The 24,933-nt window shown below is 43.1% G+C and overlaps 1 protein-coding gene across 1 annotated transcript; it reads right to left on the bottom strand.

Moving 5' to 3' along the window:
• Positions 1 to 2,219: 2,219 nt before the first annotated feature.
• On the bottom strand, positions 2,220 to 11,006 carry LOC139218177 (caM kinase-like vesicle-associated protein). Its single transcript, XM_070849739.1, has 10 exons — positions 10,912 to 11,006; positions 10,678 to 10,809; positions 8,572 to 8,646; positions 7,774 to 7,912; positions 5,969 to 6,089; positions 5,795 to 5,870; positions 5,112 to 5,248; positions 4,915 to 4,993; positions 2,763 to 2,850; positions 2,220 to 2,591 (listed from the first exon to the last, which is right to left on the bottom strand). The coding sequence occupies exons 1-10, from the start codon at positions 11,004 to 11,006 to the stop codon at positions 2,220 to 2,222; spliced, it is 1,314 nt and encodes a 437-aa protein (XP_070705840.1).
• Between the last annotated feature and the right edge of the window lie 13,927 nt (positions 11,007 to 24,933).

Here is a 24,933-nt window from a genome sequence, read left to right as displayed (position 1 = left end):
CTCGTTAAAATCTAGATATTCATCTTAATCAATATAAGAAATAATATCGCGGTATAATCCGAATGACTGGTGTGTGTACCAGTCTAATTCGAAGGAGAAACACGTATAAGTAAAAGACTCTGCAACAAAAAAGTCAAACTTGAGATTCTACGGATAATAAACGTGATCAGATTTCACCCAAGCCCCCTTTTTAGATCTGAAATGCACATTTTCATATAAATTCACAGATGCTCACAGTAAATACTCTTGACAACAGATTGGGTGAGACAAAGCGGCCGTGCACAAGCCGTAACACGTCATACTTAAACTTTATCATCTTTTAATCGTTGTGACAATACGGCTGCTCGTCTTTAAGCGACCAAGAAACAAAAGCCTGTGTGTCAGCGTGTGTTAAACACAGGAAACCACGTGGACACTGACAGGCCACATTAGCCCCCCCTCCCACCCCCACCCCCCCACAGAGACACACACACTTATATGACAGCAGCCACGCGTTAGTTAAGTGGCACCGCTGGGCCTGACAGCTGGCCAGGACTGTAGACGTCTGCTCACAGGTACATGGACTGTATCGAAAGGACACCAGGAATCACAGTTTCTGCAGCCAGTCGAATATTGCTCGATTTCCTCTAAAGTGATTACAGAGAACTCCTTCGTTAGCTCATTATTAATGCTCGAGGGGACCAGTGACAGATCGTTATTACTGTTTATCAAGTATAATAAGTAAACAAATGACTGACAGAGTTAAAAAAAAAAAGAAAAGAAAAGAAACCAAAGCAAAAAGAGATATAAATAAATAAATAAATAAATAAATAGTTCAGAAATGTCAAATACTGTATATGCTTCATACATTTTTTCAGTACAATGCAGGTGCAGTTGGTGATGACCCTAGTTACCACAAAACGATGTGTGTCTTTTCCCTCGAAAGCCGCATGTGGTCAGTTAATGCACATTTTATATTATTACAGTTACAACCAAACTTTTAAGACATATGTGGCTTTTGAGTCCGTGTCCTCACGCAGAGGACGCGATGAAACCGAAGTAGACGCAGGTAGACTGAGATCTAGCGACAATACAAACAAAAACTCTTCCGTGTGATCGGCTGAGGATGCGATGAAGTGATGTTTCTAATAATAATAATAAAAAAAAAAAAAAAAGGAACGCTACAAATGAACTTGGATGCATAGAACTTACATGGACAGAAGGGGCTAAATGAACGGTGGTAATATACAGCTTGATGCGTTGTGTGCTTTCGGAAAGAAGGTTAGCCTCAACGTGGCTTCTGGCACGAGGCGAGGGTGCTGTGGCCTACAACGAGACGAGGTTGGCAGTAGCGCATCTTTATCCACAAAGTGGCTGTAAATGTAAAATGACCAGCAAAAAAAGTGAGAATGCATGCTGTTTTGGCTACTTCTACAAAGGTCTCTATGTACAGAATCTTTACACATACAGCTATGAGGTTCTTTCCTGGGCAGGAAGTTAGCAAAGGAACATGTTTGTGTGTGAAGCTGCCTGGTTCAAAACACATCACTGGGCACAATAACTCCCAGTCACCAATCTCAGCATCGTTTAACAGGTTAGCGTAGACAATGACAGACAAGAAAGATGACCAGATTTCCTCCCGTGAAGGGAATATGGCATCTTCTCCGAGCGTGAGGACCAGCACTTACTCAGTATTACGGTACAAGGTAAAAATTTCAGAAGCAAAAACTTTTCTACTGATTCTAAGAACAAATGCAGTAATTGCAAGAGTGGCAGAGAGAAGTTTCCCCAAGTTGGCTCATTAAAAAGGAATCAAAGGTGTTTTTTTTTTTTTTTTTAGCACAATTATGTCATCCTCCACACTCTTATCACTAAGAGTAGAATCATTTAGCCGCGAGCCACGTGTAGCTAATCTGTTTCTGCCCCTAAAAAACTCAGATGTGCGGAGACGGACGTGGTTTATATGATCTGACGTAAAATCACTGGAGGGTCAGTGGAAAAAAAAAAAAAAAAAAAAGACACAATACATGTAAAAAGAAAGCCAATGCAACGCAGCACTCAGGAAATGTAGCACGCAGCCTCCATGAGATGATACTAATGCTGCAAGTGAGAGAGAAGCAGAGTCAGTGTCACCATGCTAGCAGCTAATGTACAGTGTGCAGGAGTTGGTGGGGACTGCAGAGGTCACACAGGGAGGGGTGGTGGTGGTGGTGGTGGTGGAGGTGGAGGGGTGGGGGGGTCTAACCCTGCTCGTCCCCGGCCTCGGTGGCTGCATGGAGAGCGGCTGAAGCTTCTCCATTACAACGTGACGTGGCCTCGGCCTCCTGCGGCGGCGGGCTCGGCTGCTGCGGCTCGGCGGCGGCGGCGGTGGGCGCTGCCACCCCGGCTTCAGCCTCTGGTGACAGTTGGCTTATTTCTGCCGCAGCGGGGAGCTCTGTGATGGCAGCAGGGGCTCCCTCGGGTGTCGCAGCAGATGAAGGTGCCGAGGGGTCGGTGGCAGCCTGGGGAGCTGCGCCGTCTGCTGGGGGACCTGCTGCAGGGCTGGTTGCCCTCGAGTCGCTCTGCTCAGGTGCTCTCAGTCTCTTCATGATGGTGGTGACCCGCACGGCTTTCTGTAGGAGGAGGAACTGAACTCAAATAGGCACAGCGACCTGAAAACTAGCTCAGAGACCATTGACTCTCATCGGACTGTTATACAACACTTGCACTACTACGCTTCCTCGTTCAAGAGCTCTACAACTGTTGGAGAAGAGCTTCCTGGAAGGGAGAACAAAAGGGCTTACCTTCCATTTAGCTCTGGCAAAGTTCTTCTCTATCTGTGCACACACATTTTCCTTGATGTTCTTATCTGAAGCGGCACCACCGGAGATCCTGTTGTACAAAATGTGAAAAACACAACTTCACAACAGAGCTTTATGCTTCCACTATCTTTGGCTGCCACTGGCCACCGCACACAGTACTGCTGTTCATGTTATTGACTGGCAAAGGTTTGCGGGAACTGTTTAACCTTTGAGGATTATTCCCATCATTTCTAAGCTGGGGCCTTTTTCTCCTGGTTTTTATCTCTGTGACAATCGATTTGTGTTCCGAATTTATAGTTTGCTGGATTTTGTCAGATATGCTGAAGCAGGACCAACAGAAAGTGGTTAATACATGTCTATACACAGCTAAATGTCTTCAAGTAGTCGCAGTTGAGCAACCAGCAGAGATAGATGTAAGAAAATGAGGCCAAATTGATTATTTTCTATATTGGGATGCTTCAGACAGAGTCCTGGGTCGGGTACACAGATAAACAACATACACTACTCACTAAAAGTTAGGGATATTCGACTTTCAGGTGAAATATATGGAAAATGTAAAAAGTGAATGCTACAGTGATATTATATCATGAAAGTAGGGCATTTAAGTAGAAGCATGCAATGGTCATTTTATTCATCTTAAACAATTTATTTAAAGAAAATCTACCAACAGTGGTAGGTAAACCACAACAAAACATGTTCAGTGTCTCAATAAATTGGGACGTGGCCAAAGGACGTCCACTCCTCTCCTTTCTGTGACTCTTCCAGTCTCTGTATCACTGTTCCAACCTCCTGATGACACTCTGTGACCCTCTAAGCTCAGTGAACACCTCCGTCTGAGGACTTCCTGTTTGAAGCCTCCAGTGTTGAGGTGCTGCTGATCAACTGTTAGGTGTCGTCTTGGTCTCATGATGTCAGAATGTGAACAGCAGGATGAGGAGGACTGTTTAAATACCAATTCTAACTGAAGCAGGAAATGTATTGGTGGATTCATGGATCAAACCTGTTGTGAATGTTGCTGTTAAGCTTCTTGTTAGAGAACAGCAGCTGGTGCAGAAAGTACTGAAACACTGAACAGTTGGACATGTGCATTCAAAGGTTTAGAGAAGGTCACATTAAGTTCACCTGGAAAGGTTAGAATGCATTTTAGGTTCATCCTGAAATTTCACCTGAAAGCTGAATATCCCTTACTTTTAGTGAGTAGTGTATGTAATGGACTCACAGTTACAGGTAAAAACTAAATGCAGGAAGCTTTATCAGAAATGAAAATGATTGTTGAGCATTTTTAATCAGCTGACATTATCGAGCCTGAATGGAGCCTGAATGCGCTCAACATCCAGGCATCAAGTTCAGCCAGTGAGAGAGACTTTTTCTCAACTGGATTTGTGATTCAAGGTCGGAGAACTCGGCTTGAACCACGGAACTGTGGGCGACAATCTTTTTCTGAACAGCAACCTCCAGGGTAAGTAAATGTCAGCGTGGTAAGAAGCAACATAGTTGGTGACTGTCAATTAAGCTAAATACTAATTATGATCGCTAAAGCAATTTAATTACAATTACATGTCAGTGTTTTGTTCAAAACTTGTTTCCACTGATCTCAAAGTGCTGGAAAAAACCTGTTATTGCAAGTTTAAGCGTGTTGAAATACTAACATTTGCTAATCAGTGCTAAACACTGAATGTCATTAGGTTTTAAGGTACGAAGACAAAACCAAAGTGAAATTTTGACCTGATGATGATACTAGATAAAAGGTAACGCGATCTCTAAATTACTACTCATCACCTCGTCAGAAACATAAATGTCTGTGCCAAGTTTAATGGCAACATCATCAGGACATTTCACCAAGAGTCAGACAAAGTCGGTCCATGAATCTCTGTACTGAACACTGCGCCAATCAAATTGTCAATTTCTTGCAAAGTAAAGCGCTTATGTTGTTGCTATGGTAACCTGAAGCCTAATAAACGCTCAGCGCTCATTAGGAGCAGCGATTCACCTTTTAAAGTGAGCTATGAAGTCACTCAGAGTGGTTTTGAGGGACACATCAAAGAAAGGAAGTGTTTGGATCACATTAATACGGTCAGACCACACTGCTCTGGTTTTAATGGTCTGCACAACATATGAAAGCCCTGCTGCCTACCATTCGTGGTTTATGGCCTCCTGAGCCGTCAGTCTCTGGTCCTGATCCACCTCCATCAGTCGAGCAACCAGACTCTTGGCTGTCAGAGAAAAACGACACGGAAGAAACTCAGCAAACAAACCGGGTTTGTTCTCCTCATTGCTCTGAACATAAATATGACAGAGGTCACAAACTCTGTTAATTCATCCTAAAATTACCCGAATCAGAGATTTCATCCCAATACGGAGAGTCGAACTCATAATCGCCTGCCAGGATCTTTCGGAACAGGTTCTTGTCATGGTTTTCATAGTCATCGTCGTCAGTTTCATCGTAGAAAGGGGGGTTGCCTGACAGCCTGACGTAGCAAAGGAGACGAAAAATCATCAGGAGTCAAGACACATCTATATATTTAAAAGGTAAAGAGGATTTTCCTAAAAAGATACAAAGCCCTTCTTAATCATCACTTCATCACCCACTAGAAGTGTGTGTGTGGAGATTGTATGTTATGGAGTTTGTATTGTGAGATGGTCTATGAGAGAATTTCACTTGATTTATCAGCTCAGTGAACATTTTCCTGATGAGTTTATGCTTTCAGTTGCTAGTTTACAGTCTTCTTCAGCACAGCAGGATGCTCATTTAGTAAATTATGGATCCATTTAGAGGAAAATACACCAAAAAGCAGGGTAATGTTTAGGGCAGGACTACCTTCTGACTAACCAATCAGACTTTGTGGAATGAAACCAAGATGGTGACGCCCACAAAAACAAATTCAAGGCTTCAAAACAGCGTCATGGTAGCTCTGTCCACTTCTTATGCACAGTCGACGGTTTTAATAAGCCACCCACTGACTTTCACACTTAAAGATTCAGGAAAAAGCCTTATGTGCTCTGTCAAAACTTACAGTATGTACATGATGACACCTGTTGCCCAGCAGTCCACAGGCCTCCCATATCGCTGTCTCCCAACCACCTCCGGAGCTGCACAACGGCACAAAAACCTCCATCAAAACACATTCTCCTCTGATCTGCCTGCGTAACAATGTCTTGTTTGCTACTTGCTGCGTTAATATTCTCACCCAGGTACTCTGGTGTCCCACAGGGGTCTTTGATCAGTCCGTTCTCCAGCTTAGCGAGGTGGAAGTCGCTGATGACTATTTTAGAGTGCTTCAGGCGGTTGTAGTAAACCAAGTTCTCCAACTGAAAGAGTAGCACATTACGATGACGGCGGTTAATGTCAAATCTACGTTGACGTTTTTAACATTTTCATTGTTAATCATCTATGAAGGTTCAGGAGGCTGAATTTGAGTCGTGGGCTCATTTTCTGACAGAAATATAATGAGAAAACTGAAAACATCTCAAAGTTTCATTATCCAACTAAGGTTGATGCATTTCCACTTACAAAATGCTCTGACTTTCATTTAAGCTGACAGAGGTATCAAGCTACTTAAGTTTTTGCTATAAACAGTATTTGCCCCCATTAACAACACTAAGGGATCTATTTGTTTGGCGCAGATTGAGTGCACTTGTTGAACCTGCAGTTAGAAACATGGTCGGACCAGAAAGAATACATTATCATACATTATAGGTGCACACAGGTAAACAGTCTGGAAATCCTGTGTCCTGAGTTTCCCTTCGAGGAAACTTGTTGTTGTTACGGGCAGAGTTTGAAATGTGAATACAGCAACTCAAAAGATGAAGCACATCACTACAAATCTGAAACATCTGAAAATTTGTGAGAGTTTGTGGATTCTACCGTCTGCTGCAGAGAAAAGTAAGTGTGGTTTTGGTGGTTTGCAGGTGAAAAGACTAATAATCGTTGTTTCGAGGCCGACAGGATCTCCTGCGCTTTCTTCTCGGTAAAAGTGGTTAAAAGGTGAAATCCTTAACGTAGGTTACAGTTTTATTGCTTAGGTTAAAGGTGCAGTGTTTAGGATTTAGTGGCAACTAGCGGTGAGGTTGCAGACCAGCTGAATACACATCACATCACATCACATCACACTTTCCAAGCACGCAGAAGAAACTATGGTGGCCCTGAGTTAAATAGTACGTATGATCTTGCGTTTCTCAAAAGTTGGGTTTTCAAACGTCTCAAAACACAAAATGATAATATACTGAGTTTTAGTTTCAGCTCAACCTTTACATTTCTTTACTTTGGTCATATTCCTGATGGACTGAGTAAAAATGACATTTACCTGTTAAAGATTTTGCTGGCTGCAAGTAAAAAGGCCATTACAAAATGCTGGCTCCAAAAAAACGGTCCTACTGCTGGCCTTTTTGTTAATATTGTTAAACATCTACATCTCTTAGAACAGATGACCCACTCCATACGTCTCCAAAAAGAACTGGGAAAAAAACGGTGGGAAAAATGGTGTATTTATTTAGCCAACGAGACAGATATTTAACTTTACTGTGTGTGACAGCACATCGTAAAGATGCTAAACTTGCCTTGACTCACTTTCATCCCATGACCTCATATGTTCGTTCTGTATTGTGTTTGTTTACTCTTGCCAATGTAAAAATTCTCATAAATAAAAAGTTTAGAAAAAAAAACAAAAAAAACACAAAATGATAATAATCCAATACGTTCCTTCATCTTCCTCTTCCAACATCATCACTCATCATTAAATTCAAGCTGCCACTTCAATATAAAATGTAAAAGGCCCTTGTTTGTCCATTCTGGGCTCCTGTAGAAACATGACAATGCTGCTGAAAACACAGTTATTAATATTATATTCCATTTCTGCCAAAAATATCCCGCTAAATCCTACACACTGCACCTGTAACAGTGAGATGTCCCTCCAGTGATGGTGTCATGTTTACTTCTGCCTACAACCAGGATTAGACCACAGCATCTAAGTCGTGCACCACTGCAGCGAGTTACCTTCAGGTTTCTGTGGACGATGTGCAGGGAGTGGAGGTAGGCGACAGCCTCCAGCACCTGGCGCACCACGTTGCTGGTGTCTCGCTCCGAGTAGTAGCCTTGGTCCAGGATCCAGTCAAATACCTCTCTGCCTGTTGCACTGGGAAAAAGGAGGCCCAAATGTGTCATCTTTCTTGTTGAGAGTTTTATTTTAAGTGATTTTATTTCAGCATTGGAAGATTTGCACTGTGTAACTGCAATGTTTCTGACAGGGAACCTTCCTGCTAACCCCCCTTCTCTCCCCATGTTTTCTTATGTTCTCTACTGTCAGCTATTCAGGAAAAGATCTGGTAATAGAGACACTCAAATTGTAATTTTACCCTTTATGTTTATAATGAAATGTAAATTACATTGTTCTAAGAATGAACATTTTTGACAAGATTACATAACGCACCACACCTGTTGAAGGGAAATGGTTTTAATCATTTCCCCACAGATGTTCCTTTTGTGTTTGATCATTTTCTTTCTAACTAGAATTCCTAAACCCGGATGAGACGAGTATTGCACATTTAGCATATCCATGGAAATGCATCAAATTCCCCAAGAACACATGCTGATGAGAATGGAGCAGCTAGCAAGAAATCACATCTGAATACCAAATGAGTGGAGTTCAGAGCCGTTCTCATATCTACCAGGCCTCAGGCTGCAACAGCTCATTCCCACGAGTGTGTAATCAACACATACAGTTCAGCAGGCCCGAGCGACCGCAAAGACAAGCAGAGAACCTTTTCCCCTGGCTCATCAGACATCTGAACTCACAGTTCAAGGAAGAGGAAGTACTCTTTTTTGGTCTCAAAGACGTCCACCAGTTGGAGAATATTGGGATGCTTCACCCTGAGGAGATGTATCACAAAGCACAAGACAGGCAGAGAAACACAAAGAGTGAGAGCGAGACTGATGTCAGGAGTCGTAGAGGAGGAAGACGTCTGCATCGTTCAGATGGAGGAATAATGTAAAGACTGGCTGTAATGCTCATAAATAACACACCACTGCAGTCACGGTGGCTGAGAGAGGGAGCTCCCATGAAGGAAATGAAATTGCAAAACGTAATCAGTTAACTTTGCTCCACACTGAGATCTGCACGTTCATCTGTCAGCCCATACATAAGCAGATTTACGTAATCTGATGCGTCCATGTGGGCGCAGCTGACCGCGTCTTCAGCAACCACAGCACCAGCTGGGAGACTTCACGGTGACTTTGGCCAATAAAGCTCCAATATGTGACGCTGCAGAGAGCTGCTCTTGCCTGCCCGTCACTCAGCCTGCCTGTTGTCAGACACTCCCGCTGTGAAAAGTGCACTAGATGTGGAAGATGGTCAGGAAGAACTAAATCAGTGTCTGGAACTGCTTCATTCAAGACTCAGCACTTAATAATTTCCCTCAGATAATTAATAATAATAATTAATAATTTCATAATTTACCCTCTGGGATCAATAAAGTATTTCTATTTATCTATCTAATAAATGGAAAAATGGAGAAATGTTTGTGTCATTATCACTTGTGTCACCACAGACAGGTGTAGTGTTGTAAACACTGTACATTTACATCAGGAGCCAAGGAAACACACTGCATTATGGGATTTTTAGCAGACATTTCTAAATGCACATACACATATGGCGCTTTTCCACTAGCACCTACTCGGCTCGACACGGTTTGGTTGGTTCTCCACCAGGTGATGGTACCTGGTACTATTTTAGTACCTCCTCAGCCGGGGCTTCAAGTGAGCCACTCCCTGGCCACTGATTGGCCAGGGAGTGGAACGTCACTGGATGAGTCATGAGAGCGACTCGTTCAAAAAATCAAGCCCGCCATTTTTAAAACCCTGGAAACAGCGACCGGGCGTTTTTTTTTTTAAAATCATTTAGCGAAACGTGAAACGTGGAAAATGGCCGCACGTAAACCAACACAAGGTGGTCCAAACAAGGAGGTGCCCACGTTCCTGTGCTTGAGAAGATCCAGAGGGAGCTGGACGGAGCCACAAGGAACGGATACATACGTCGCATGAAAATGACGTCAGATGAGCCTTGCTATGACGACCACGCCCACTTTTGAGGTGGTACGCTGCTGTAATGGAAAACCAACCGAACCGAGGCGAGTCCACAGGTGAGTCGTGCCGAGTAGAGCCGAGCAGGGACTAGTGGCAAAGCGCCAATACGTTTTGAATTTAAAATTTGAACACTGACATAACATGAATACAGTCCAGCAGGCAGCAAATGTGGACAACAACACTGTGTGTCTCTACAGCCAATCAGGTTAGTCTCTGCATCCACCTGAGAGTCACAGGTGTGAGTGCACTGCATGCACTGGCCTACACATTTTAAGACATAAAATTATTCTGCTTGGGAAAAAGAATTCTGTGTCTGACACCGCTTTTCCCATCAAAACAAAACATATTACCTCGTTTAAAACGACAATAAATCTATGAATATGCAAATAATGTTCATTTCAATGCTGCATTTGATGTTTTGCCAGCAATTATTCCAGCCTCTCGCAGTGTCATCGTATTTGATTAGGTTGGTGATTGAGGTTTACTGGAAAGTTAGATAATCACAGAGCAGATGAGAAAATATGTCTCAGACAAACAAGCCGCTTAGAAACTTGGGCTGTGTGCGATCACTCAGCAAAATGAGGGTCGCTTGACTCTTTTTTATTTATTTATTTTTATTTTATTAAAGTGAGCACCAAGACTTCTCTTTGGTTTTGTTTTTCTTTTCATGTTGCTGTCTGTGAAATTAGTATTTGAGACGATGAATTAGGGAAAACACAAAAACAAAAGACTTGACAGCCTTGTCACAAAACTAATCATGCACCACTTAACACAGAAAATGTAGACCGCAGAGCAGGAAAAGCACAATGAATAACTTACATCTTTAAGATAAGGATCTCGTTTTTTGCAGCCTTGCGGACTTTCCTTCCGTCCTTTTTCAGGAACTTTTTACATGTGTACATTTTCATGGTAGTTTTGTCCTTGGCCCTGAATATCTCACAGAACTCCTCCCTGAAAAGAAGCGTTTTTTTTTTAAGGTATTTCAGTTTTAGTTACAGGGATAAGAACACAGATTGTAAGCAAAAGTCTGTATAAATGATGGTTGATACTCACGATTTAACAATCTGTCCCAGGTCATATTTATCTGTCACGTCCGAAGGATTGTTATAATCCTTCTTCTCCCCGATTGTTAAACAGCCAAACGGCATGGCCGCTCCTGACCTGTGAGGCAGGGAAACGCAAAGACAGCCAGAAGAGGGAGAGAGTGAAAAGACTAACAAGACAGATATCACACTTTCATCCCTCCATCAGGGTGTTACGTCCCACCTTTGCTATTGATTTCTCTTCAATTTGGCGCCACACCGTGCCATAATATTACACTGGATGATGACTTGGCAAAAAAAAAAATGTGACCCTCCCTCAGTCAGAAAGAATTAGTCCAGAAATGCTGAGAAAGACTTTCATCTTTCTTGGTGTCAGTGCAGCCGATTGTCTCACTTACTGTAACAGAGCCTTTCGTGATCCTGCATTAATAAAGGGCAGAGACAGATCTGCCGCACAGACTCAGCTTTATGCTAATGCCTAACTTATATCACTGAGAAAACAGAGAGGGGAATGTTTTCGCAGGGAAGCAGAGAGCCGGACTCGGTGTGCCAGCGTTTCTCTGTGGGGTGAAAGCTGCAGGATGCAGGAGGTCAGGGAGCTGAGGGAGCAGCGGCTAATATGGTCCGAGAGCCCAGTGAGGCTACCGCGGCAACAAGTGAAGCATTTCCAATCAAGGAAGGGAGTCAGCAATTACAGGCACAGAGCCCCAGGACACAGCGAGGAATTAAGTACTTTACAAGCTCTGCATCAACACTCGAACACCTAATTGCTGTGCAGCCTCTTTCGCGCCTCGCTCAAACAGCTTGGAGTGAAATTTGAGCCCCGCGTTTGCAACTTTAGTGCTTTTTTTTTTTTCCTGGCAATTAAAGGTTTTATTGTCAGCTTAGTTGGAGTTGTTATTTTTCTGTTTCAAGGGAAAAGAAGGGTTTGTTTTGGTTGCTCTCCCTCTGCTGTACAGTCAAGAACAGAGATACCAAAACAAGATGGAAATGAGCAGTTTTTGGAGTGAGCTACGATGAAACGTTCACGCTTCCCTGCAGTTCAAGACAGTGTGTGTGTGTGTGTGTGTGTGTGTGTGTGTGTGTGTGTCTGTGTCTCTTAAGAGGAAGTATTTGTGGAGGGATTTGGGCTACTTACTATGGTGAGTGTGTACATGAGCTCAGTAGCTATGCAGTCATCGTAGCTTACGGGCACCTCATCAAAAAAGTAACTACAACAGCGACGAGACAGCACACGGGGCAGCGTTGGAGCTACAGGTAGTAGTTCAGCTGCAGCTATTACCTCCCCAGCACTAATGTGGGAACCATTAATTAATCACACGTGGCCACGTTAATAAGGTTGGGAGACACGGACCACATCCTCTGTGACTGTGCGTTTCATTTTACGTCACAGACTCAATATGCTGTACTCTTAACCCTCACCCTTAAAATGTGCATGAATGACTTGACATGAATTCTTAAGAGGTGAAGAAACAATTTACAGATACACCCAGTCATTCCTATCTTATCCATAAATTTGCATCACATCGGTGCACACATCCTCTAAATCCAATAATGCCATAAAGCAGACCTGCTCTTTGATTTGCAATACTGCCTGCAATGGTGTAACACAGCACCGTGTAAAGGGGATCTATCTTGCTACAAATCTTGTGCGTCTCTCTTGACAAGAGTATCGTAATATTGGCCAACTGTGGACATCACAAGATGCAACAGTAAACTATAACGTGATTTTATTGTTGAATGCAGTTGCAGCAGCTGGCTTCTTAATGTGAACGAGGAAATAAGAAAGAAGAAAGTAGTTAAAACGAGCGAGTGTGTTACAAATGTTATTCTGGTTCAGATGCCTGGACAGATGTGGGAAATCTGGCAAGAAAAGCAGTTGTTTCCTCTTTCAACAACTACTACTGACGGAGCTTGGACAAGGCATTGCCATATTTACTGCTCCAGTGATGCCGCTCGGAGTCTGCAGTGCAACGCTGAACACTCTGAATATTCTGGATACGAGGCTGCTTGTGTGTAAAGCAGGGAAGTGCTGAAAAAACGATTGCGCAGCAAATTTCCTCCAGTTGACTAAAGTGTAAAAAATATTTCTTTCCAAGCCACACAGCATCCATCTGCGGTGACAGTCTGGGTGATGGATGTCCACATGTAAATTAGCGCAGCCAGCGTGAGAAGTATAGCGTTATAGGGCAATCTGTTCACTGTAGCTCCGCCAGCCGACTTGTAATCCGGTCTAAATGAACGAGGCTTGGCGCGGAGAGAAAACTGCCGTCTCCCTGAACTTCCTTTTCTCATCCGAGGCCTAAGTCTGCGCTGTGTAGTCAGTGTGAAGGGCTGACCTTTCCTGGCACCCTATTCCTCTCTCAGTATACTATATATGTCTCTCTGTGGTAAATACTTTGGCTCGGTGAAGTTATGCTGCAGAGAAGAGAGGAAAGTTCTGCAGGGCTGGTGGCTTAAGAGGTAATTCTGAGTAAATCTGGCAGAAGCAAGGCATTAGGAAGCATGTCAGGAAAGATCTATATTGTGCTAGACCCTATTTATATTCGGCAAGTAGTTATACCAGTCCACAAGAGAGTCGTTGCATTATTGAGAGGGAAAATAAGACTGGAGAAAAAGAAAGAGAACGAGCAAGTCTGATGATGAAATTGAATAAATCTAATGATGAAATCCAGCTAATAAACAGAGCCTTTGTGGGTTTGGAAAAGGATCTCAGCCAAGTCAGAGGAGTCAGTGGACTACGGAGACACAAACATTCACACACAAACCCAAAGGCAGATTAGTTCAGCGAAAACCTGAAAGTGCTTCCTCAAAGTTTCTTGGTCGGCCTCTCCCTTTCTCCCCAAGTGTGAGCATTTCCAGTGGAAAGAGCAGGATGCAGCTCGTATCGTATAACAGAAGCTAATGGGCCCATTTGGACTGACCACCATCAGCAACACCGGAGCATTATCGCCCCATATTCTGCCAATCGATGGCCTGCAATGCTTTATGGCCCAGTGTGTGACCTGGGCCTGCCAGCCTGCTATATCACCACGGATTTGCACAAAATGCAGTGAAGATTTACAGGACGGAGGACGATACAGATCTTGGGTTTATTAGTCCAGCACAGCGCCTCCTCAATCAAGGCGAGCCGATGAGCAAATGAGATTTTCTTGTGCCTGCTGAAATCGATGAGAAACTCTTGTAGTGCTTGTGCCTGGGCGAAGATTAGGATTAGGCTAAATGCAGGGCTTATGTGCACTGTGTCGAGACTTTTAACACAGCAGTGAGGGGGATTATTTTACCTGCTGCTGAGGTGTAATGTTGGGCTACACCTTCGGAGAAACGGCTGCTATCTGTTTGGCACGGTAAGCCTTTACGTCTGTGAGTGAGCAGCTGTTTGCACTAATCCCACCATGAAATTCAACCAAAATGCAGAAGTGTTTTCCTGCTTTTGGAAATCTTTCATTTGCTGTTTTAGTTTTTTGACTTTGTCTCTGTGCTTCTTTCACCTCTTCCTTCATATTCTCCCTCTGGCTCAGCAGCCACTTAATGAGGACACACAGTAAAGATCAGACCCCATGCATCACACTTGTGCTGACTGTAGGCCATTACTGATTTACTGAAGTGAACCTAAGCAGTGCTGAGCCTCTGCAGTTATGAACAAAATCCATTTTTACAAAGACAACATTCATCTGAGGAAGATAGAAATGTGATATGCTGTATTAATTATATGTCATTTTGATGGATTATCAGTAGTCACTACTTCGCTTCTTATCCTAAGGTCCTTATTATGTTTGAATCAAATATTTCCTGCAAAACATTTCCTATATTTTTTATCATAAATCAGATTATTCAATTTAAACATGCACTAAACAATATTTTTATTGTCAACACAGCTTCCAGCAGCTCTGATAAACATCCTGCACACAGCAAACAGCAGAGAGACATAGTGGAGCATTTAGCAGCAGAAGAGCCAGATGTTTCCCTTAGGAGTTGGTGGAGACCAAAGTCAGAGGTAAAAGGCAGTGAATCGGTAACACTTTACAATACAGCTCACAAAATGGTGGTGGTTGCTGAGGAGCGAGTGAGAAACGAATCAGGACCAAACCAATAATCAATGAATGGTTAATGAGTGGTCCCTGAATAACTCTACATAGTAGATGATGATGAGTTCCTAGAGGACAGACTGGGAGATATTGTATCAATGAATCATTAGGTAATGATCAGTTCTAAAGATCTGTGTTGTCCTGATTAACTCTGAATCTGTCACCAAGCAGCAAAAACTGGTAACGACTCATTAAGTAGTAACTCATTTTAAGTAAAGTGGTACATCATACGGAGGAGATCAGAAATCCTTCATGACTTCTTCTGATGACTTTAATCCTCAGTCGTTCCTTAGAAACTACCAAACTATTGTGCACTGTATTGTAAAGTGTTACCTGCATTGTTGAATGTGTAGGTGAGCGACAAGCTGGTAACATGTCAGTGTTGCGTTTACAGCTTGTTAAACTTCCCCCAAGTGGACAAATAAAATCAATGGATGCAGGTTTAGGGTTCACTTGCCAATGTCCCCCCTGCTGATGTGTGCGTATATCTGCTACCTGGGGGCCTGCCCCACAATTTGAAAATCACTTCAGTAAGCAAGTACGACTTCCTCAAGTTGTTTACCTGCAGTGAAAGTGGAAAAGCAAACACGTCAGTCACAAATCTAACACTGTGAGCTCCTATGGGATTATTTGGGGAGGGAGAGGAAAGCAGGAAATCGCATTAATAGCTGGTGAGAAGGTTCAACTTTAAATTCAAAATGAGTATTTTCCCGCAGCACTGTTCTGTCTTGATTCCCTTGAGCACACTCCTTTCTTGAGTGTTGTGGACAATCTAGTAATTCTGTTGACAAGGCTCAGCTCAGCCATCTAAAATATCATCTCTCCCTCGCTCTGTCGCTCAGTCCCTCGCTCTGTTCCTGGGGATTGGTTGGAGCGTCAGTCCCACAAGGACAAACTCTCCAGCTATTAGGAAATAAACATCCTTGACATTAATTTTCTGCCATCCGCGCTGATCTCTTGGGGGGGGGTGGGGGGGATCATCCGAGAGCCTGCGATAGCGCTTTGCCTTCTGCTGAAAGGCAAAGATAAGGTCAACACAAATGGGGGCACGGCAGCGATTGTGTAAGTTTTAACAGAGTCCAGAGTGAGAAAGACGCTCAAACGGGTGGCTGCCACTATCTCTTCCAGTGAAAACACCTTGTTCAGCCTGCATATAGATCCCATTTGTTCTTTTAAAATCAGATATTGTCTGGATGTTCATAACACATTTGTTGCACAAGAGCTCAGTTTATCGGGGTGGAAGGAAACTTCATCCTTCACCCTGTTTTCAGCATCTGCTCGAAACACGTTGTTCTCCTCCACGGTCATTTACAATGATGTCAAATACACGTCACACACAATACTGTTTACACTGTGATATTCTATTCTTTTCTATTCTGAGTAGGTGTTTTTTTTTATGATATCTGACATATCCGATGTGCTGTATTGTAGCTGCAGGTGTGAACACGGCATTTTGAAGACATGACAGATTGATAAAAGTGTTCACATCAAAGAAACACCTGGTGTGAAGGACGTGCAAAAGTAAGTCATTTAAATAGCATGGAGGGGGGGGGGGAGCTCAAGCAACTAAAACACAAGCATCTAATTCATGCAGATTTAATATGCAAATTGTAATTTTGCTCTTATGGCTATGATGCTCAAAAGTTACAACAACGTGCACGTGTAAATGTACTGATGGTTGTTACTGCTTGCTGTAGAATAACAGTAAAATCCCTTTAACACCAGAGCTGTCTGACTCTGAGTGAACTCTTATGAAAGAACCAAGTGCCAAGAGAACCCATTAGTGCAGAGAATTACTCTACAAACTCAAGGTGGACTACTGATGTTACACAATAAATCCAGAGTGCCTCCGACAACGCTGGCAAAATTAGCGCTGCCCTGTTCCCCCGAATGTTTCTGTATAATCAGCAGAAATGTGAACGCACGGTGAGGGCCAATTCAAAGTACTTTCTATGTATCTTAATTCACAGCATACGGTAAAAACTGCATTAATTCAGTGGCAATTCAACATATTAATGGAACTCAGCGGGGAAGAAGAAACCACATTCTGCATCATCACACCTCCTCATTACTGCACCTCACAAGAGCTATGTCTTTTTAAATTTGACTTTAAGGGGAAATGGCTCTTCAGAAATGTTGACATAAAAGTTTGCGTGCACCGTCGCCGAGGGGTTTTGCTGCACTAATTAAAGTTGCATTGCGGCGTATTAGACTTGCCGTTTCAACCTTTGCAGGGCCAGCAGAGGAGCGTTGGAGCTGTGGGGTCTATAACGAGAGGAGGAGAGCTGGGTAACGGCACCACGTAGGGAATAAACGAAAAGATGGGAAGTTGCATCAATCAGCTGCATGTGTGGAACATAAAGATGGTGGCAAAGGTTTTTAAAAGTGGGTGCACACACAATTGAATTAATTATTCATGACTGACAGTCTCTGTTTCCACTCTGTGTCTCGCTGGGCCTGCAATTTGTGTCTTCCTTGCGTCGAGGAAAATCGCTGTGTCCTGGGATGCTTGCTTAACAGTACGCTAGGAGCAGAGGCATGGCAGCTCTGGCAGCGCTGTAATAATTACCAGCCTTCTCTACTCAGCCCTCCTCTAATCCCAGTTCAGCGAGCTGCACTGCTTGTCGGCGTCTGCGTCAGCCTCACACACAGCAAATCTCTCAAGAACTGGGAGGATTGGATGGCTTAAGGGGTAACCCTGCCTTATCTTCCCTTAGTTTCCCCAAGAACTCATTCAAGGCTAGAGACCCCAATTATTCCTTTAGAAAAAGATCACAATCGCACTCTACGTGCCACCATTCATTCATAACCAGGCTCTGCATCTGACTCACATTGCTGCATTCTTCACTGAATGAGAAATCACCGTGCAGCGGCTTCTTCGGCGCGAGAAATCCTCACTCTTCGCTTCACTTCCTTCTGTCTTCCTGTGTCATCACTCTCTCTCAGTCACACACTTGGGGCCCCTCTATGGCGCTAACCTTGCACTTTGCAAGAATCACAAGGCAAATTACAGCCCCCTTCAAACTACAGCTTCTAAAGGGGTGGGGAGACTTCAGGATCTTGACACATATATTGTGTTTCTCTAGACAATGTCTGCCCCCCTCTGCCCCCCGTCCCCAGGACTGGCAGACTACACTTGCTGGGCACAACAAGCTTGGCCTTAATTAGGCAGGACGGTACACAGGAATGTTTGTTGTCAACTGCAGTCATGTTAGTGAACAGCTGCTCAGAGCCTGTGTGCACTACAGCCCGAGGAAGCCGCACGGCAACTTGCACTGGCTGCTCTTTGTTTATTCTGGCTCAGTATTCTTCAGCAAACATGACAGAATCAGTGCCCACAAGCAGCTGTCCACTACCTCAAAATCTGGAATACAATCACCTGCTATGTACCTGTACCCGTCTTTAATATCTTCTCTCATTCTGTCTGTTAATTCTGTCTACCGCAGATATCCTACAGTGCAGAACGCTCAGTGGAGGCACCTCACTGAGAACTGTAAGCCGCTGATTTAAACAGGGTAAAAAAGCATTTTGCTGCATTTTGTCTGTTTATCCTGCAAGTCATGAAGACATCGTTAATATGAGATGCTGTGGTTTTGTTACATCAATTATTAAACTGATAGTAGATAAGCTGACGCTGCTTCCAGTGCTTGAATGGTAATTGTGGGCTTGACTCGGCTTGCCAGGGGGAAAGGTTTCATTTCCTGCATTTAAAATTTGCTGCAGGAAGATTTTTGGCATATGATTTAAATTATTTTGTTGGTGGCGCGTGCTCATTTACAAGTCTGACACACTTTACAGAAGCCTTTTAGAGATGAGTAAGTCTACATAAATTAATAGATTACAAAAGAAAACAGACAATAAGAAACCCAATCAGTGTTTGATCAGAACAACAATCTGAATCTGAAACGGTAATCTGCCTGTGTGATCACCGTGTTCAATTCAATTACTCGTTGAAAAAGTAATTACATTACTTTAATAATTACTCATAATGCATTGCAGTTCTCATTACTCAGCTCAGCAAAGCACAACTTCAACACACACATATTATATCTTCTGTATTAAACATTCACTTTACATTAGTTACTGCGTAATGTTAACATGTTGCTCCCAACAGTGTTTACTGTAAATACAGTGTAAAGCTAGTTTGATATTCGCTTTGCAGTTCCCAGCTCTGAAGTAACTGCGCACTATCATGGCCATAATGGAGAGCGCCTAAAAGCCTGTTGGAGATGTAGCTATATTCAGTAATGCTATAATTGATCAATTAAAACTCTGATAACGTTAATGTGCTGCACAACTGAGGTCACTGCCAGAGGAAACTAAACTGTCTTCAGCACTCACTCTAGCTCCTTTTTCCAAAGCACTGTCTAGCCAGTTAATGCAGTTAACCTGAATGTGCTCACTGGCTAATTTAACGATTTACAGTCACATTTATCCATTTAATGTTTAACGCATGTAATTATGTTGTTATGTAAAACAGCGACAGCTGTTCCAGTAAATTGAGCAAATATACAGCTAATAAGCAAAACAATTGCTTAAATACTTAAGTTAAGTATTCAGTTACAGAAGCAGGATAAAAAAAAAAAAATCCCTGTGACTATAAAGTCCTGATGAAACACCAAATTGGATGTTCAGAAATGCAATTCCACCCACAGCTGCATGGCCACCGTTGACCTCCAACATGGCCGCCTGAGGGTTCTTCAGGTTGACCTGCACAGCCTATATATATACACACTATATTACTCTTCAGGTAATATGGCTCATAAGTGCTTTCCATAAGGAGAGTGTGTGTGTGTGTGTGTGTGAGACCAAACGCCTGCTTGTTTTGATACAACAGCTACAGACAATCCATCCCGAGGGAGAATAGTGTCTGTGAGCGTATAGACACGAGTGCATGCCTGAATGGACGCATGCATGTGTGCATTGCAGTGTGAATCCATATACTCCTCCTCCGCGCAATGAACATTTGTGTCCTTTCCTATTTGCAACGAACACAGCCTCTATTTCTAATTTTAGCCCAAGAAATGTCTCTGCTGTCAAAACTCCTGTACCTTTATGTCAAGTCTGATGCAAGGATCGCGGCAGAAGGTGGTAAGAGCACATTTCGAGCGCCCTAATTTCGCCGAGGCCCACAGCTCAAGGGATGTGTGATGAGGACAGGCCCAGCGAGGGTGTGAGACTGACTGGGTTGATGCAAGAGCCTAAACAGGGCCAAACCTGAGACGTCATATCTCCGCTGAGAAGCCTGGTTAAAGTCTGCATAACACTGGTAAACTCAACCTACACATGTCGACACACACACACAGATGGCTCATTTACTGTATCTGGTGCCGCCATATTGTAAACAATTAGAAACCTGACAGTTCTCAGATGTTGTACTAATATTTGTAGTAGTTATGAACAAGGGATATTACATTCTTCAAAAATAATGGTTACTTGTATATTGAGGTGTAATCACTTGATGTATGTGTGTATTCACAGGTCCTGTTTTTCCTACACTTCCTAAAGTGGTGTGTATATACTGTACGTACATTGTGTGTGGAATTAATACTACTTCCCACATTGTGTGTTTTAAAAAGCTTTACCTACACTACTCACTAAAAGTTAGGGATATTCGACTTTCAGGTGAAATATATGGAAAATGTAAAAAGTGAATGCTACAGTGATATTATATCATGAAAGTAGGGCATTTAAGTAGAAGCATGCAATGGTAATTTTATTCATCTTAAACAATTTATTGAAAGAAAATCTACCAACAGTGGTAGGTAAACCACAACAAAACATGTTCAGTGTCTCAATAAATTGGGACGTGGCCAAAGGACGTCCACTCCTCTCCTTTCTGTGACTCTTCCAGTCTCTGTATCACTGTTCCAACCTCCTGATGACACTCTGTGACCCTCTAAGCTCAGTGAACACCTCCGTCTGAGGACTTCCTGTTTGAAGCCTCCAGTGTTGAGGTGCTGCTGATCAACTGTTAGGTGTCGTCTTGGTCTCATGATGTCAGAATGTGAACAGCAGGATGAGGAGGACTGTTTAAATACCAATTCTACCTGAAGCAGGAAATGTATTGGTGGATTCATGGATCAAACCTGTTGTGAATGTTGCTGTTAAGCTTCTTGTTAGAGAACAGCAGCTGGTGCAGAAAGTACTGAGACACTGAACAGTTGGACATGTGCATTCAAAGGTTTAGAGAAGGTCACATTAAGTTCACCTGGAAAGGTTAGAATGCATTTTAGGTTCATCCTGAAGTTTCACCTGAAAGCTGAATATCCCTAACTTTTAGTGTGTATTTCTTTACCACCTTGGATGTGGTAGTCTATGAGAAAACTAGGCTACTTCTCACTTGATTTATTCCCCAGTGAACATTTTCTTAATGACTTTATGGTCTAAATCGCTAGCTTTTTATAAATTACGGTCCCATTTAGAGTAAAACAGACAATAAAGCAGGTATGCGTTAGGGTGGCGCTACCCGCTGCCTATCCAACCACGGAAAAAAAAAACTCATGCATTGCCATTACTGCCATTAAACTGTTATGGCAACGCTCATAAAGCCAAACTCGAGGTTTTAAAACGACAGTCCACACACACCAATAGGTGACATTACATTTTATCTTACGAGTGGTCCTTATAAATCCACATGTGGATTTTTGCAGTGATCAGATAATCAACTAAGTTTCATTTAAACACAACCATAATAGGATTGGCCCAATGTCCTCCTGACAGCTCTCTTGTTTATAAGCGGGGACCCGGTGGCTCAGCTTCTCCTCCACAACACTGAGGCCTTTGCACAGCCAATCTCATTAGCTTTCAGTTCCCCCGTGCTGCTTCAGCAGACAGAAACTTTAATTGCCATGCATAAAATCGACATTACATGAAATATTATCATCCAAAGGCAGGGATAAATAAAGCTGGCTCAGTTTTAATGTCAAGCTCACACTAATTGAAAGTCCCCTTAGAGTGCTGACTGTGAAATTGATAGCGCAAAAGAGACACAAATTATGAGCGGTAAATTCAAGAAAGCCCATTAATGACACTGACAGAGGGAGACTGTGAACTGATAACATCTGAAAGGAAACAATACTACACCACGCTGAATGCACCCCCATTGTGGGATGAACTATTTCCTGTGGCGGACTTCAGGGAAATTGTGTTGCACTGTAGCTGAACTGCAGCAGAAGGCCACCTTAGGCTGCAGCACACTAGTCTAACTCTATATCATCCAACACGTACACGCTCGCTCACATTCATGGCATTTCTGTATCACATCTGGTGTTGCATAATTGTCTTGTTAGACAAAGCATTAGACTCACTGCGAAACACAGTCTTTACTGACATCCTCCCTGAGTCCCTGTTTAATAGCGTGTATGGACGGTGTTAAGAGTGCAGATACATCTTGTAGGTTATTAACGCAGCTTCACACTGCACTGTTCCTGCCGCCTGCAAGAGATGGAGCACATGGGTGTACTGTAAGAGATTTCAGATGATCAGCTCTCGGCCTGCACTTGTATCTGCATTTAATATCTCTTGATGTGTGAAAGATGCAAAATCGCATTAGCTGGACGCAGAAACTCAAGCCAGGTCTTCGCCTGTACGTACGCCAGACATCGTTACTGTGTGCTCCATCTCTCCATCTCCGTCCTCACCTGCAGCAACAGCCACCTCTAATCTCATCCACTTCCTGAATCTGCTTTCACTCGTCTCAGCTGTGATCGCCCAGGAGGAAGACGATTTAAAAACCAAGGTTGTCGGTACTTTGTGAGCACCAGTAGATGCACCTGCCTCATCCGAAGGCTTCATGAATGTGTTTGATAAACTAGACAAGAGGAGAGATGAGAGAGAACTGCAGGAGAATAAAATAACTAACTGATGTTCTGGTCATTTCTTAGATCACTCATAAGCCTACAGTTAATGTCTGTGCAGCCTCCCCGGTGAGGCACAGCGGTGCTTTGAGCTAAATGCTAATGGTGGCAAGCTAACCATCACCATGTTCACTATCATGTTAGCAAAGTGCAGCAGAGGCTGATTGAAACGTCATTAGTTTAGCAGGTATTTAGTCCTAAACTCAAGTATTAGACAAATTGAAATTGTGGTGGATTAGTAGGAGTCATCCTCTAGGAATCATGATTGTCTGTACAACTTTGTGTGACAGTCAACTAATTAGAGGTTTATCTGTCATTGGATTAAAGAAAAGAAATCACCAGGGTCATTAGAATTCATCCGCTGGGCAACATGAATGTCTGAACTAAACTTCATGGCAACCCATCAAATAGATGTTGAGTCATTTCACTTAAAAAACAAAAAAGCCGGTCACATGGAGGCACCACTAAGACGATTTGGGGATCACCAAACTCAGTGGAATTCTTCCTCCGGAAACCTTTAAAGTTTGTGCAAATATTTTATGCTGCTTCATGAAGTAGATGTTGAGATTTTCCAGTGGATAAGTGACCTGGTGAACCACGAATGTCTGTATAAAACATCACGGCAATCAATCAAACAGCCGTTGAGATATTCGATTCGATCCGATCCGCTGACCGACCAACAGGCCGAGCGACAAAAGAAGACAAGACAGCCGCACATCTGTACGAGGCTCATGTCGTCTTTCTGCAGGCACAAAAAAAAAAAACCCACACATTTTTCCTTATGACACCAAACTCTTTCTCCTCGCGCTCTGTGCTCACACAGTCTGTTGTGTTTTCCCTCTTCAGTGTAAAGTAAATAGATTGTGTCTAATGTTCTCATTAGTTTCCACTGTATCTCTCCGTAGCAACGCGCGCTAGCTCCATCTTTTATTCTCTCTTCTCATTCGGTTTGAACAGCTCTATTCTCCACCGGGGGAGAGGAGGCTTCTTATATCATCGTTTCACTGAACTGAAAATAGGAAGTTCTGAGCATGAAAATGCCTTTGACAGAGGGTGGGGGTGGGGGTGGGGGGGGGGGCTGAGGCTGAGGCTGAGGCTGCTGCTGCTGCTGCACCCGGAGCCTGATGTTTAAAACAAGGCAGATCTGGAGGGTTTTGTCTGAAGTCCAGCACAACTGAAACCGAATGCGCTATGATGAATACATTCCTCAAAGGCAATGCATGCGTGATGAAGATGTGGGTATCTGCATGGTTTAGATTCATTCTATGTGATGTCTTTTTGCTAATGAAATAGCCTCGATCCACAGGGAGCGGGGCAGCGCGAAGACTGTACTTTTTAGCAAAATACTTCAAAATATGTTACGTAAAAGATCAAACGATGCTGAATTATATATAAAATATGCATTGGAAAAAGCAGCAGCTAACAATAATGTATAACTGTGGGTTTTTAAAAAAGAAAAAAAAAAAAATCAAGTCAGGTCAGTAATACCAGGCATGAAGTAGTGAACAGTGCAGATCTGCTGTCTCAGTCCTGTGACTAACTCCCGTAACTCAAGCTCCGGTGGAGTAGATTTTGAAATTCAGTGAGTCAGCAAAAGCAGACACACTGCAGTGGAAGGTTTAACATTATTGTACAAAGGCTGGAGAAACTCATGTGTGTGAGATCGACCTGGCTCACTCACTCCACCACTTTTTCATCTCTCTCAGCTGAAAAAACCGACATCAAACCAGCACGATGCAGTTTTAACAGACGAAAACAAGTTAGGAGGTAACGATTCCATCTTGTACACAGGCCTCCTCATTGTTCACAAGCGAGCCAGTTTAAGATTTTGTTAGCTCTCCATCCAAGTCCAGGCTTGATAGCCGTGCGCGTGTTCATTTAAATTCTCTTTTATTCTGAGAGAGCAAATAAAACTCAACAGCATGAAGAGACTCCATGGCCAGGGCACCATGCCGCTGCTTGTTAGAAGTGTGTTATGAGGTTCTTGGAGGGGATAGAAACCGATGGGTTTGGACTGCTGCAGAGCTGTTGTTGTCTGAGGGCTTGGTGTGAAATCAAAGAGAAGTTTCTCTCTAATGCTTGCTG

The sequence above is a fragment of the Pempheris klunzingeri genome, chromosome 2 (assembly GCF_042242105.1).
Source record: "Pempheris klunzingeri isolate RE-2024b chromosome 2, fPemKlu1.hap1, whole genome shotgun sequence".
NCBI lineage: Eukaryota > Metazoa > Chordata > Actinopteri > Acropomatiformes > Pempheridae > Pempheris > Pempheris klunzingeri.
The sequence above is the reverse complement of the archived record's forward strand: the minus strand, read 5'-3'. Positions and strand labels throughout refer to the sequence as shown.